The following is a 13682-nucleotide window of genomic DNA, read 5'->3' on the forward strand; positions in this document are numbered from 1 at the left end:
GTGTTCCTGTCTGGGAGACCTTCCTGGGCAGAAGAGTCCCCAGGTGCTGTCCCAGGCCCCTGTCCAGCATCCCACTGACACCCCGTGCCCACTGCTCCTGCACGCCCAAGGGGATCCGGGGGCCCGGAATGCTGCACGTGGGGCTTTGGCAGAAGCTGTGAGGTGGAGACAGGGAATTTTACCTGAAAATAAACAAATAAACCCACAAAACACCTGGATGCTGAAATAGAGGGGAGAATGACAAGAAAGGAAACGCACCCAGGGAGTTCCCAGCAGGACAGAACAGGATGAAGGCCAGAACAAAACACTTGGAGAACAACAGCACAACTGGGCTGCTAAAAGCCAGCCCAACATTCCTAGGAAAGAGGGGCTTTTTTTCCCACTCCAACCATTTTCTTTTCTAGCTGGGGCCTGTACCAGACAGCACAGCCAAGAGCTGTGGAGAAAGGGCTTCGTGCCACCCTCCTCCCACAGCCCAGCACTGCAGCCCCCACTTCTCACAAGGAAGTTTTGCCTTTCCCTCACTTTCTAAGCCCAGCAATACTCAGGTTTAACTTTTAACACGCTTTTCCAAAGCCAGTTGAAGCTGACACACACGTTTTCGTGAGTTTGCTGCTGCTGTGGAAGCAGCCAGCTTCCTGCAGCATGGGGCCCCAGCTGCCCAGTGGGTTGTGAGGGTTTGGGGGCTCCCAACTCGCTGCAGCTACAGGGAACATTCCCAATTTTCCTGCACAGGACACATCACTGCCTACACATCTGTCTGGGTGTTTCCCAGGCAGTTTTTGCAGTAAAGGGCACAGCTCTGGCTCCAGGTGGTTCCAGCAGCTGCCTGAGCACTGCTGCCAGCAGCTGGGGGAGGTTTGGGATGCCAGATGGGAACAGCAAAGCAAAGGCCACGTTTCAGGAGCTGAGGGACACACACACCTTTGGGGGGAAAACAGAGCCCTTCAACAGGGGCAGGTTCAGTCCAGCCAAAGATTTGGGTGCTCCAAATCTCCTGCCACTTCCTAACAGCCCCAAACAGAACACGGATCTGAGCTTCTTACCAAGACCTCAGCAATGGGGCAGCTGCTGGTCCCTCGCTCTGCTTGGAGAGCGAGGAACACAAAAAATGCTACAATGACTTGCTCTGAACAATTTATTTCTGCTGGGAGGTGCCAGCAGGATACAGGGGTGCTGGAGAACACAGGAACCCCAGCCCTGAGCCTCACCACAGGCAGGAGGCCGGGGCAGCTGCCTCCTGTTACCTCACTCCTGAAGGTCTTACGCTTACTCGGATGCCAAGAGTCTCCTCCCTTCCCCCAAGACTCCCTTTGCTGCTCTGGCCAGCAGGAAGGCAGGAATTTTGGAAATCCCCCAAGGAACGGCTGTATCCCTGTGTTCCACAAACTCTCACTTTTCCTCCCAACAGCTGCCTGCAAAGGCTTTGTCAAAACGAAACATCTGGATGCCCAGCTCAGGGAGAAATTCCACCCCTGGGAAACGTAGCACCAAACCCTGTTGCAGCACAGGTTGAAATGTTGGATTGCAAAGGTTTGGAGAAGCCCTAAGAGGGGGTGCAGCGCAGGGACACTGAGCCCCCTGGCTGCTGGCTAAACCCCAGAGGGGCTGGACTGGGGAGGGGGGGACGTTGTGGGGTGGCTTTGCCCCGCAGTGACTCCGCCGGGTCAGAAGCGGTGCCGGGGCTGAGGGCCAAAGTGCATAGGCAGGTTGTGCTCCAGCTGCACGTTGATCTGGGGAAAGTCAAAGTTCACCCTCATGTTGGGCAGGGGGGGCACGTAGGGGGCGGGGATGGGGCCGATGTTGAGCGGGATGTTGTTGTACATGGGGCGCACGGGGGGCAGGGGGAACGGGGGGTGCACGAAGGGGTACGGGGGCATCCGGGGCTGGTGGAAGTTCTGAGGAACCGGCCTGGGGATGACTTCGATCCTCTGGATTTTCTCCACGGGTTTCTCCACGGGAGGGCCGATGCGCTTGAAGCTGTTCTCTGCGCGGGGAGGAGAGCAAAGAGCCGTCACCCCAAAACGGAGCTCGGCCCGGGGGCTGACGCTGCCGTTGGCAATCCCCCATTCCCAGCACATCCACTGCCGGCCCTTTGCCCCACGAGCTCTCCAGCCCGGCTCCTTTCACCAGCCCCACCTCGCAAAGGGGGAACATTTCCTTCTGTGGGATGTGGGGCAGCCCCGGTGCCCCCCACGACACAGCTCAGAGGTTTTGCTGCCCCTCAATTACTCTGCCAAGCAGAGACCTCCACAACACCGGTGCCACGTGAGAGCTGGACACAAATCTCGTGCTTGCTCACAATCCCAGCAAAATCCCTGCAGGCAACAGCACTTTGAAAACAGACCAGGTCCCAGGAGGAGCAGAATCCAGTGAAGAACAGAAGGACCCTGTGCTGTCCCATCACCCACCCTCAGTCTGATCTCGACAGTGACTTACCCCCGTTCTTCTTCCTTTGCTCCTCTTCAGCCTCCTTCTGAATCTCATGAATTATCTTCTCATCATCCTCCTAGAAATCAAGGAATACCAAGAATCAGTGGGATAATTCCTACTGCAGCAGCTTTCTGCTCTCTCGCTGCTGCTTTTTCTTTCCAGCACACTTTCATGGGGAAAACCAAGAGAAACTAATTTGGCTGAATTGTCCTCCTCTGGAGCTGGATTTACCCAAAAGCAAAGCTGTGATGGGGGAACTGCAGCAGCACAAATAACCTGCACTCTATGGAGTATGACCAAGATGCTTGGATCAGCTTTCCAGAGAGATCAGCACTAAAATTCATTGACTTGATGAAAACCAGAGAACTGCGACCCAGCTCCACCCCTCTGAAGAGCTGTTAATCTTTTTAATGGCAATAGTCTATTAAATATTTACATTATCCTAGCACTTGTAGAGTTTTTGGCCCAACAGCTGGAATTAACACAACTTAAATCCTGGCTCTAGTAGCTAAATGGTGCCATTTAGATCTTATCTGTAACTCTAAGAAGGGCATAAATCGAAATATGTTTCTTTAATGTCTGTCTAGAGGTTATAGCAAGAATATTCAGGGCTGCTGCTCACTGAGAACACAAGGACAAGCCAGAAATTGAAATCGTCCTTCTGCCTCTCATCACCTTCAGTTCTCTTAACTCCAAGGAGCATCAGTGAGATCCAACGATGCCATGAAGCCTCAGGTGAGTTTCTGCATGTCTATGGGGATGAAACCAAACCTGGAGATTTCAGGGAGAGCAGCCAAACCTCCAGGACAGTGTTCAGAACCCTGAGTCCCAAGAACTCCACAGAGCACAAGACTCTGCCTGTTTTAGTCACCTTAATTTCAGTACTTCCAAAACACAAAAATTTCTTCCTGAACGCTCTTAAAAAATATCCTTTATTTTGAAGAGTGCTCTGGAACTAAATCCAAAATATGCTTCGTGCATGCAGCTACACTGAAATGATTTTAAGCCTCCCAGTCCCCAGCTGACAGCCCTGCAGATGCACAGCCTGGGAAGTTTGTGGAAAAGTCCCCTCCTCCACCACCAGATAAGGTTTCCCTGGGAGACTGAAGTTATCTCGATGTGCAGAAAGCCAAAAACTCAATACTTCCCTCCCTTTTATTATTCTGTGAGTCCATGGTTAAAATTAAGACTTTCCAGGACATGTCTTTTTTTTTTTTTTTTTCTTTTCTTTTTCTTTCCCAAGCAGGCTGTTTGCATGGGGTGTTAATTACAGCCTCTCTATCTCCATAAACCTGCTGAAGAATGGCTCTTCTGAGCCGATATGGAATGCCTAACTACCCCCTAAATATCAGTTTTCCTGGCTGGAAAACCACCTGGGCACTCTCCACAGGCAACCAAACATCCCCTGCTCTTTTGCTGCCCCAGCAGTGCTCTCAAAGCTTGGTTTCAAGCTTTAAGACTTCATTTTTATTTTTCCTTCTCAGACTGTATTTTTGTAATGCTGCTGGAGATGGACACAGCCCCCACTCCCATTTTATTGCCACTTACTGGAGAAGATGCACCTGAAGGTTTATGTGACAAGAAATATATTTTAAGCTCAGCTGAGCAAGAAGCACCCAGTATCTCCTTTCCTCACACAAAGGATAAACCTCACCTTAAAGCCTAGAGATGTGCCCTTTAACTCAACAAAATGCTTTTACTTTAGTCTAAGTCTGTGATTACTGAGTAAACTCTTTCCTGGGAAGGTGGGGAGGCCCTGGGATAAGCTGCCCAGAGAAGCTGAGGCTGTTCCATTCCTTGAAGTGTCCAAGGCTGGGTTGGAGGGACTTGGAGCAGCCTGGCATAGTGGCAGGAGGTGGAACAAGATGAGCTCTAAAGACTTCTCCAACAAAAATCCAAGATTAATCCCGTGAAGTGCCGCTTCCCAGGGACACCCCCTTCCTGTCCCCAGCCCTGACGCTGCGGCTCCGCTCAGTCCTGCACAAAACTGGACACAGCAAAGACAACTTGACCAGACCCTTGTGCAGCCAGGGCTGCTCCAGCCCCCCAGTTTAAACTGCAGCTGACCTCCCTCTGATGGGGCTGGACACATCCATCTGCCCCGGGGCTGGGGCCAGCTGCACGCGCCCAGGCCGATGCTGGATTCGATTACTGCGGCTCCCAGAGCGCCGGGGGAAACAGGGAACAGCAAAGTCCATCTGCCAGACCTCCAAACTGACCCCCAGAGCTCCCCAGGACAACATAAAACACATCCCCCCAAAGTGCAGCAGCCACAGACCCCCACTCAGCTCCGTCCCCTCGGGGGTTTCAAGAGGGGCAGAGCTCAGAGCACACCCTGGATGCAAAAACCTGCCAGGAACAGACCTGGATCAGGATGACGAGTTCCTGACTAGCTCTGAAACCACAAATCACAGCAGAGCCACAACAATCCCCGTCTCTGAGAACAGAACTTATCAGCCCTGCTGCTTCTCTGCTGATAAAAGTGTATTTTCCCATTGGAAGGTTAAGAAGTGCTTACACTTAATCCCACATACCAAGATTTAGCTTGGAAATTTTTTTCTTTGCACTGGTATTTCTGAAAGACTGGTATCCATTAATATCTAAAGAACAACAAAAAAATGCACTGCACAACAAGCACCTTCCTACTTAAGAGGCTGACATTAAATTTGGCAAGTGATGAATACACAGCACGGTTCAATACCTGCAGTATTTAGGAAAGATGCACATCCCAGACAGAACAAAAGAATTGATGATATGTAAACAGCAGGATAATTTTAGGATGTTCTGAAAGAAAACTGCTGCCACAAGCTCTGCCTAATACATAAAAAACAACAACAACAAACAAGTCTTGGTGCTATTTTAGTGAATCTTGCAAAACATTTCTAATTCTTTGGAAGCAAAGGCTGTTTTTTAATACCACAGTAATTAGAAAGATGACAGATTCATCGAGGGGTAAAGCACCCACACCGAAAATTAAGATTTCATTAGCACACTTATGGCTGGTTTTGTGGTGAGAAACCTTTTAACATCACATGGGGTGCAGGCTGCAGAAGGATTTCAAAAGCTCCTTGTGTCCGTTTCCCTGAGCGGGCTCAAGTCCCTTAATAAAGGATTAGATTATAATTTTAATGGCCTGTTCACAGGCTGTGTGGATTGAAGGCATTTATCTTGTCAAGTTAACAGTCATCTTCCTGTCAGCTGCCTTGCCTACAGCAAGACAAAAAAAAAAAAAAAAAAAAAAAAAGGAAATAAAGAAGAAAAAGAAATATACAGCCTCCCAACCCTGGAGGGGGTCTCAGCACTGGGCAGTTTTTTTGAGCAAAGCTGTAACTTGGCTTTTCTCCCGGAGAGGAAATGCAGGGCAATGCTACAGCGTGGCTCTTCCCCGGGCTCTGCTGCATCACGGGAGAAGGGAGGTGGCCGAGAGGAAAATGCGAGGGATCTCTGAGATGCATTCACCCTTTTTATCTGCACAAAGCAGACGTGGCCATTAGCAGCAGCTGCGCTTTCAAGGGACAAAACAGGACGGAGCTTCGCCTCTGTGCATCCCATCCTGGAGCCTGGGAAAGCAAACGCTCATCCCTGGCCAGTGTGGGAGCCTGCCCTTGCCATCCCCCACCCGGGAAAGGCTCTCGGTGGAGGAAGCTTTTCCTTTCAGCCCTCTCCCATTGAATGCAGGGAATGCGGCGAGCACGGAGCCAATCACAGCAGAACCCACGGCTCGCTCTGTGGATGGATCAGCCCAGGAGCAGGGCTGGGTTGCTAAGAGAGGCACCTCTCCATGGCAGGGAGGCCTGGGACAACAATGCTGCTGCAGAGGAGCCTCCTCCAGCGTCCAGGCAGGGCCCTGCCACAAGCTGAAAGAGCTGCTGGAGAAACAAACTGCCCTTGGGAACGAGAAAATACAGCAGCAAAGGAGATAAAAGCTCAGCAAGTCACACAGAGACAACCTCCCCCCAAATAAAACCTCCTCTGCCCAGAACAAAAGTGCCATCCAGGGAGCTTTTGAAAGCTCTGTTTTTATCTCCTGTGCTTCTCGTTATCTTTAATTATTAAGTGTCACCGGGAAGCGGCTGCCGCCTCCTGAAAAGAGGGAAAACAAGAGTGCTGGTGCCTATTTCTGGGCTCTGCAACCCCTCCCCTACTTTAGAAAGCGCTTCAGCACCGCTGCTTCCCCCTTTCTGCCTCTTTTACTGCTTGCTTTTTTTTTTTTTCCACGTACGTGTGGCCGCAGCCGTTCCTAATAAACTTGAAATGATTTTTTCACGACGGAGGCTTCCAGAGGACTAAAGGGGTTTTGTTTCAAATCATTCCCAGATCAGCTGCGGAGAGCCTGAGCAAGAACAGGCATGGGGCTGTCTCCGGCGTGCTCCTCCATGCAGCAGGAAGCAGGGATAAAAGCAGGCTGTGCTGTAACTGGAACAGGGCATCCGCAGTGCTGCAGGAAAAGGGGGGCCGGCATGGGGACGGAGCGCGCGGCGGCGTTGGAGAAATGCAGAGATGTTTTAGCACCAGGCATTCCATAGCCATGGCTTTCTGTGAATTGCCTGGGTTAGACATATGGTTATGATTGAGGGATTTTATAGAGGTTAAAAAAACCCCGAACCCACCACAAACCCCACGTCCTAAATCTAAGGGAGCTTCCCCCCCCTTCCCTTCCAAATCCTAAAGGCAGCACTGTGCACTTCATGCATTTCCTTGATGCATTTGAAGTTTTACACAGTCTTTTCTCGACATCATCTTTTTATAACACCAGAAGGAGGGATAATTGCAAACACCTCATGATGATTAGTCTTCTGCTTTGAACTTTAACGACGGGCCTTTGGGAGGGTTTCAAGAGTTTACTGAAAACATCTTAAAACTTTAAAGCCAAAAGAAAAAAGCCTCTGTGCGATATTACTGATAGCCCAAAGATGAATATTAAATTCAAAATAATACGTTGGAGAGCAGAACCTGGTTTACCAAAACAGCCAGAATGCATTGATCACATTGTGTCCCAGGATTTGTTAAAACTGGATGAAATGCACACAAGTAGCCCTAGGTTTGCTACAGATATTTAGAAATCAGAAATACAGCCCCCTACAACCCAGAGCCAGTTTGCAGAATCATAAAATGTCCTGAGCTGGGAGGGATCCACAAGGATCATCCAGCTCCTGGCTCTGCACAGGACACCCAACAATCTCACCCTGTGCCTAGTGTTGTCCAAACGCTCCTGGAGTTCTGGCAGCCTCGGGGCCATGCCCATTCCCTGGGGAGCCTGGGTAGTGCCCCACCACTCTCTGGGTGAAGAACCTTTTCCTGGTACCCAACCTAACCCTCCCTGACACAGCTCCTGCCGTTCCCTTGGGTCCTGTCCCTGCTCCCAGGGAGCAGAGATCAGAGCTGCCCCTGTGCTGCCCCTCCGGAGGAGCTGCAGCCCCGATGAGTCTCCTCTCAGGCTCCTCTTCTCCAGCTGAACCAACCCAATAGCCTCAAGCACTCCTCAGACAGCTTCCCCTCAAGGCCCTCCACCATCTCTCCTCTCCTCTGGATGCTTTCTAACAGCTTTATTCCCACTGCTCCCTCCCGAGCTTTGTCTCTGGCAATGTTGCATCAGCCCCTCCTGCAGCTCCCGCAGAGCCAGAGCCCCCAAGGACTGGGGGACACGAGGAGTTCTGGCCAAGCAGCTCCCTGGGAAGGGCTCCTGACACCTCCTGCAGGGGTGCAGGGCACCAATTAGCTCCAGAAGAAATGCAGGGATGAAACAATTCCTGCCTGGCCTCCCTGGAAGCTGCTCACCACAGCACGACTGCAGCTTGTCTCAGAGCCAGCAAATATTGCAGCGATACTTCTAAATCAGACTCCAGCCTGATTACAGCTTAGGGACGAGATTTTAACTAACCTTTAATTATGGGGAATTTTGAAGCCTCTGCTTTACTCTCTCAAGATCACTTGAGACAAAGACTAACAGATGCTGCCATTCCTAGAGGACTGTCTTTAATTTGTTTTTAACCCAAGCTAATGAATAGGTTTACTTATACTTTCACAAGAATTGTTTCAGACTGGGAAAACATTAAACATTTGGAAGAGAACAAAGGTTCCCTACTTTAAAGAAACCTGAATTTTGCTGTAAATAATAGGGATTTCAACTCAAACCAGACCTTTCAAAGGTCATGCCTTGGATGGACGTTATCCCTGGCAGAGGACAGAACACTACTGATGCAATGGTCTTTTGCTCTTTCAAATCTCCATGTCAAGACTCAAATTCCCTTTTCCTCTTTACATCTCCCAGGCTAAGCCCTGCTTCCATGTCCCATATGAGAGCACAGATCACCCTGGAGGGGTTGGGTTGGTGTCCCTAAGCCCCTTATGAAGGACCATGCACACAGGTACCAACCATTTGCAGCTTCAAGCCAACAGCTGAGTTTTGTGTTACTCTCTGCACTGCACCAAGGACACTCACCCAGTTTCACCCCCCCCCAGCCCACCAGCACTCCATCATCCAAAAAATGAATTAAATAATAAAAGAGCAGGCAGTGCCAGCTCTGTGCTGACAGTGGGAAATTTTTCTTTGCCACAACATTGGTTAATTAGAGAGGTGGAAAAGGGCCTGGTGACAGTGGCCTCTTTGTGCTGCTTATTTATTTATTTATTTGAAAGTACAGTACGAGCTTTTTTTTTGAGAGGCCTCATGTTTTCTCTGGCTCTGAACAAACGCCAGCCCCCAGCACAATCAGCAGCCTGACGGGAACGATGAGCCCTGAATCGCATCCTGCTGGAAAAGGAGGAGGAGTGGGACAGGAATCCAAGAAACTCAGAACCAGGTGTCAGAAACGCTACAGGGGTGCCTGCAAGGAGGCGTCTGTGTGTAGTTTAACAGCTCACATTGACAGGATAATTCAGGGAGTAAAAGCAGGCAAGCAGAAGATTTGGAAGCTTATGCTGGTTGTGACATTGCCGGGAGATCCCCGAGAGCCTGGAGGTAGAAGGGAGAGATTTAGAGTGGCTTTTCCCTGGCTCTGTGCAGGTACAGGATTGTGCACATTCCCTGCAGACAAGGGGGTGGCTGGAAACAGCCTGGAAAGCTGCAGAGAAAGAAGACAAAGAACCACTAGGAAAAAGGCAGATCCACGTTCATGTTGCTCTATGGCTTTGCTAAAATCAGGAAATTCAACTCCTGCTCCTTCCAACACTCCTGGATTTACAGCACTGAGGACCTCTATTTACAGAGACTTACTTGCTGCAGCAAGTTTTCCCAAGCCTGTCACAGATACGAGCTGTATTAAATTACTACAGCTTCTCTCACAGCTCACTCCCTCTGCAGCTGTTGACAGCAGCCCTGAGAATGGACTCTGGGCTCACAGGCAGTTTTCTGATGGGTCCATCTCTGTGTCAGGATTCACAGCCAGCACTCAGATCATCTGGGCACCAAAACCACAATTCCCCTTGCCTCCAGATGCCAAGCCATGACAGCACCATCTCAGCTGCAAAAGTAGGAATGAGTCCCAATAATCCCAATGCTGGCTACTGTGCCTGGTGCCAGCACTTGCTCCTCACCAGCTCCTTCCACAAGCCTCGCTCTCCAGAACAGCACTCAGAGCACTTCCAGCCAAAGCCCTCGTCTGACAGGAGCTGATTTTCCTTAAAGCAACACCAGCTCCTTCCAAGCTGTGGTCAGATGTGACTCTGTGCTGTTGCAGGATCCCGGTGTGGTTTTTTAGCTGCCTTGGGAAAGGTAAAAGCTGTGCTGGCTAAAACCATTTTCCCCGGGTGGAATGTGCGTATTTCAAGGCTCCGGTGTGAACGGTGATTCAAACCGGGGTGAGAATCATTCACAAAAATCCTTTGTTACTTACTGTGGGGTCTGTCCAGAGGGAGCACTTGGCACAGTCCTGGCAGGGTGCCCCAGGAGAGCGGGGGTGCTGGCAGAAGTGGTCGTAGCCGTTGATGGCAGCCCGGCACAGGTAGCACATCTGGGCGCCGCAGCGGCACGACATGCGGTTACAGCCCTCCGACTTAATCAGGCCCGTCCCACACTTGTGGCATTTCCTAATCCGCGCAGCTGTCATCTTCTCCTCTCTGCAAGACGAGGGAGAATTAGCAAAGGGGTGCTTGCACTCATCAGCCTGTGATAAAATTACTGTAACGCTACCCCAGCAAGGCTTTAACCCCCTCCTCGTTCCTCTGATTCCATCCCCAAGTTCGCCGTTGTTCCAAGGAGGTCTGGGCTCAGCTCCACTTGGAGCCAGCCCATGACAGCTCACGAACAAAATAAGCGAAAAGAAGTCAAACACTGGCTGCATGCTGCAGCCCTGATCCTGTTTTCCATGAGAGCCAAAGCACCGGGCTCTGGCTTGGGAGGAATTTGAGATGCAAGTTCAAGGGCCAAAGGGCACATGGATGCTTGAGTTGGCTGAAGGAAAACACAGCCAAGGAGATAAAGTTCAGGAAAAGCAAACATTTGGCTGTCACCTCTAGCTTTTATGTTTGCCTTGTTGCTCTGGCTACAAAGTTGCCACGACCATATATTTCTTTTCCAAGCCTGGCTGCTGTGCTCCAGATTTACTTAGTGTTTGTTAAATTTAAATCAGTAACTGAAAAATAATCACGTTCCCCCACAGAGGCGTTATCTTTTCTCTAAGACTCCCTACATAAATTTTGCAGAGGTTATTGCTTTAGGTTTAAGAGAGGGGTTTTCAGCTAACAGAGCACAAGTGGGAATCCAGGACAAAGCTCAATCCTTGTTCCCAAGGGACACCCTGGCAGCGACATGTGCTCCAGCACAGGCTCAGCTCAGAGCAAGACTATTTTGGCACAGAAATGAATAAAGGCCGGGTCATTTAATTAAAAGACTTAAGAATATAAATTATCATCCTGAGGGCCAATTTTCTGACCGCTGGAGATCACGTTACACTTTAATTCACAACCTAGAAGTGAAATTTGATGACAGCAGAGCAAAGCCAGCGTGTTTTCGTGGAGGGAAGCACAATTCTTCTGACACTGGGGAAGGATCATCCTTAGCCAGGCATCTCCACCCAGCTGCTTCAGTGCGTCTGCAAAGTTAACAAATGTTTGGGAGATGGCAGGGAGGGATTTTTGAGGATCACAGCAGCAAACCAGGCTACAGCACAGCCCCACAAACTGCTCCATCAGCACAACCAGAGGAGCAGGGAACGGTGAGGTGGGAACTTCCAGCCTTGCAGACACTCCAGGTTCCCACAGTTACACCCAGCACGACCTGCACACCCAGGCATGAGGAGATGTGCTAAGAATAGACACAAAAACCCAACTTGAGAGTGGCTTTCCTTGGAGCTGCAGCTGCTCTTCCCTCTGCCACTCAACAGGATGCTGTCAATGCAGATTTTTTTTTTTTTTTGGAAACTTTGAGCAAGGCAGGAAGTTTAGCCTGAACTCCAGCTGGGCTTCCCTTTCCTTACACAGGGCTTCAAAAGGAAGTTTTTACTCTATCAGGCAGTTAGACTCATCTATCCACAGACACAATCTGCTGAAGGTTTTGAAACTGGTATTTTTTTTTTCCTTATTAGGGACATGACAACTCCTTCCTCCTCCCTCTCATCCCTCTTTCCTATAGGGAAAGGATAAGCAGAGAAAAAAAAGTCATATCTGTAAAGATTTTGTTCTGAATTAGGGACTGTGGGATGAGCAAGCAACACTCATTCAAATCCCATGGTGGAGCTTTCCAATCTCTACTCGTGCCAGACAGACTTTAAATCAGAGAGGAAGGGATTGGGCAACGTGGGTAAGTCCCACTTGGCTGCACCAGACATTTAGCTCCATGGATGAAAATTCCCTTGTTTCCTAAAGGCAGAGGATTTTGTCATTTATTGTAGACAAGAGAGAAATTAAACTGCAAAAGATTTTAGGGCAACAACCAGGATTTACATCTGCGTATTTCAAAATGCGACTGCACTTTGTAACAATTCCTACAAACTGGTTAGAAACAGGCAAAAGCTTCTGGAGGAGAACACATCCTCTCCCACAAAGCAGCAGCTGAGCAAACAGTGCAGCTCTCCACTCCAGCTTTTCAAAGGGTAGTAAATGACCTAGAGTGACTCAATCTACTCCTCTGTCCCCGTACACCACCTCCCTTCTCCCCCCCAGCAACGCTAATGGGGGTTTCTCACCTCGGAGAAGGACCAGGTGCCAGCCTGCAGACACTGGGCCAGCCAGAGGAGCAGGCTGGGCTGCTGACAACTTTCCCACGTTCTCAAATTACCAGCTGGATCTGCTGCCAAGTATCTTTCACAGACAGAAATCCCATCCTGGGAGCCGTCTGACCCCTCAGCTCTGCCATCCCCTTCCTGGGGAAGGTAGTGACAGCCAGCAGAAACGGAGGGATGATGTTCTGTGATTCCCACTTCATCCACCTCCCTGTTTTCCCCTGGCTGTGCAGCTCCACTTACATGGATGTCCTGTATTTGATGTCATCCTTCTCAGCTAGCTGCTCACAGGTGAGGTTCATGTGCTCCTTCCACAGCCCCTGGCACTTCCGACATGTTTCCTGAGGAGGATAACAAACGTTAAAGGAAGAAAAAAAAATACCCAGCACACCACTACTAAGAGCTTTAAGAACTGTAAAAATTCCCCCATCAAGCTGCAGGTTCTCAGGTGAGGGTGGGACTGCCAGATAATGGGAGCCAAAGGTCTTTCCAAGGCACAAGAAAACAGATACAAAATGAATCCATGAATCCTGATCACCTAAAACTCATGGGACTGCTACCAGGTTCACCAGTCACAACACAGAGGAGACAGCAGAGGTAAAAACGTGGTGGCAAAAGACATCAAGGTCATGTTTCCTGACCAAAATTCTTTCATATAAAGGGTTTCTAATTCCACCATTGATGGAAACCCTGCAGTTACATCAAAACCTCAGCCTCACCAAGCACACAAGCAAATATATATATATATATATTTTTTTTTTTTTTTTGCAAAGTCTCACAAAATAAATGATTAAACAGCTGAAAAACACAGAATGTGGACAAACATCCATAAAACCGAGGTGGAATATGAACAAATATTTACAAACTTAACCAGAACAGCTGGACTGAACTTAGAGCAAGTGGCTGAAGAGGATTGCTGTGGAAGCACAATTGGGAAAGGAGCTTGGACCAACACCGGGGACAGAGCTGATTTTTTCAGTTGGCCGGCCAAAGAAAACAATTTTGTTTTGGATCAAACAAGAGATTTTCCTTTAATTTGAGAAAGATTAAAAAAAATCTGGATCAGACTTGAAAAAAGTACACGTTTTA

At 49.4% G+C, this 13682-nt stretch overlaps 1 protein-coding gene across 6 annotated transcripts in view; it reads right to left on the minus strand.

Annotated features, from left to right (window-relative positions):
- Positions 1–555: 555 nt before the first annotated feature.
- The window catches only part of RNF216 (ring finger protein 216), a 74540-nt gene continuing 61413 nt past the window's right edge, over positions 556–13682 (minus strand). For 4 of the 6 annotated variants that reach the window (XM_040079271.2, XM_040079270.2, XM_040079273.2 and 1 more), the window contains 4 exons: positions 12837–12934; positions 10269–10491; positions 2440–2509; positions 556–1987 (listed from right to left, as the gene is read on the minus strand). In XM_040079271.2, the coding sequence (XP_039935205.1) occupies positions 1668–1987; positions 2440–2509; positions 10269–10491; positions 12837–12934 (711 nt within the window). In that variant the 3' untranslated portion in view covers positions 556–1667. Of the gene's footprint in view, positions 1988–2439; positions 2510–5735; positions 6981–9241; positions 9389–10268; positions 10492–12836; positions 12935–13682 lie in introns of those variants that run through there. The other 2 variants (XM_040079274.2, XM_058422610.1) reach the window with 2 other exon arrangements.

The sequence above is a fragment of the Hirundo rustica genome, chromosome 15, assembly GCF_015227805.2.
Source record: "Hirundo rustica isolate bHirRus1 chromosome 15, bHirRus1.pri.v3, whole genome shotgun sequence".
Classification (NCBI taxonomy): Eukaryota; Metazoa; Chordata; class Aves; order Passeriformes; family Hirundinidae; genus Hirundo; species Hirundo rustica.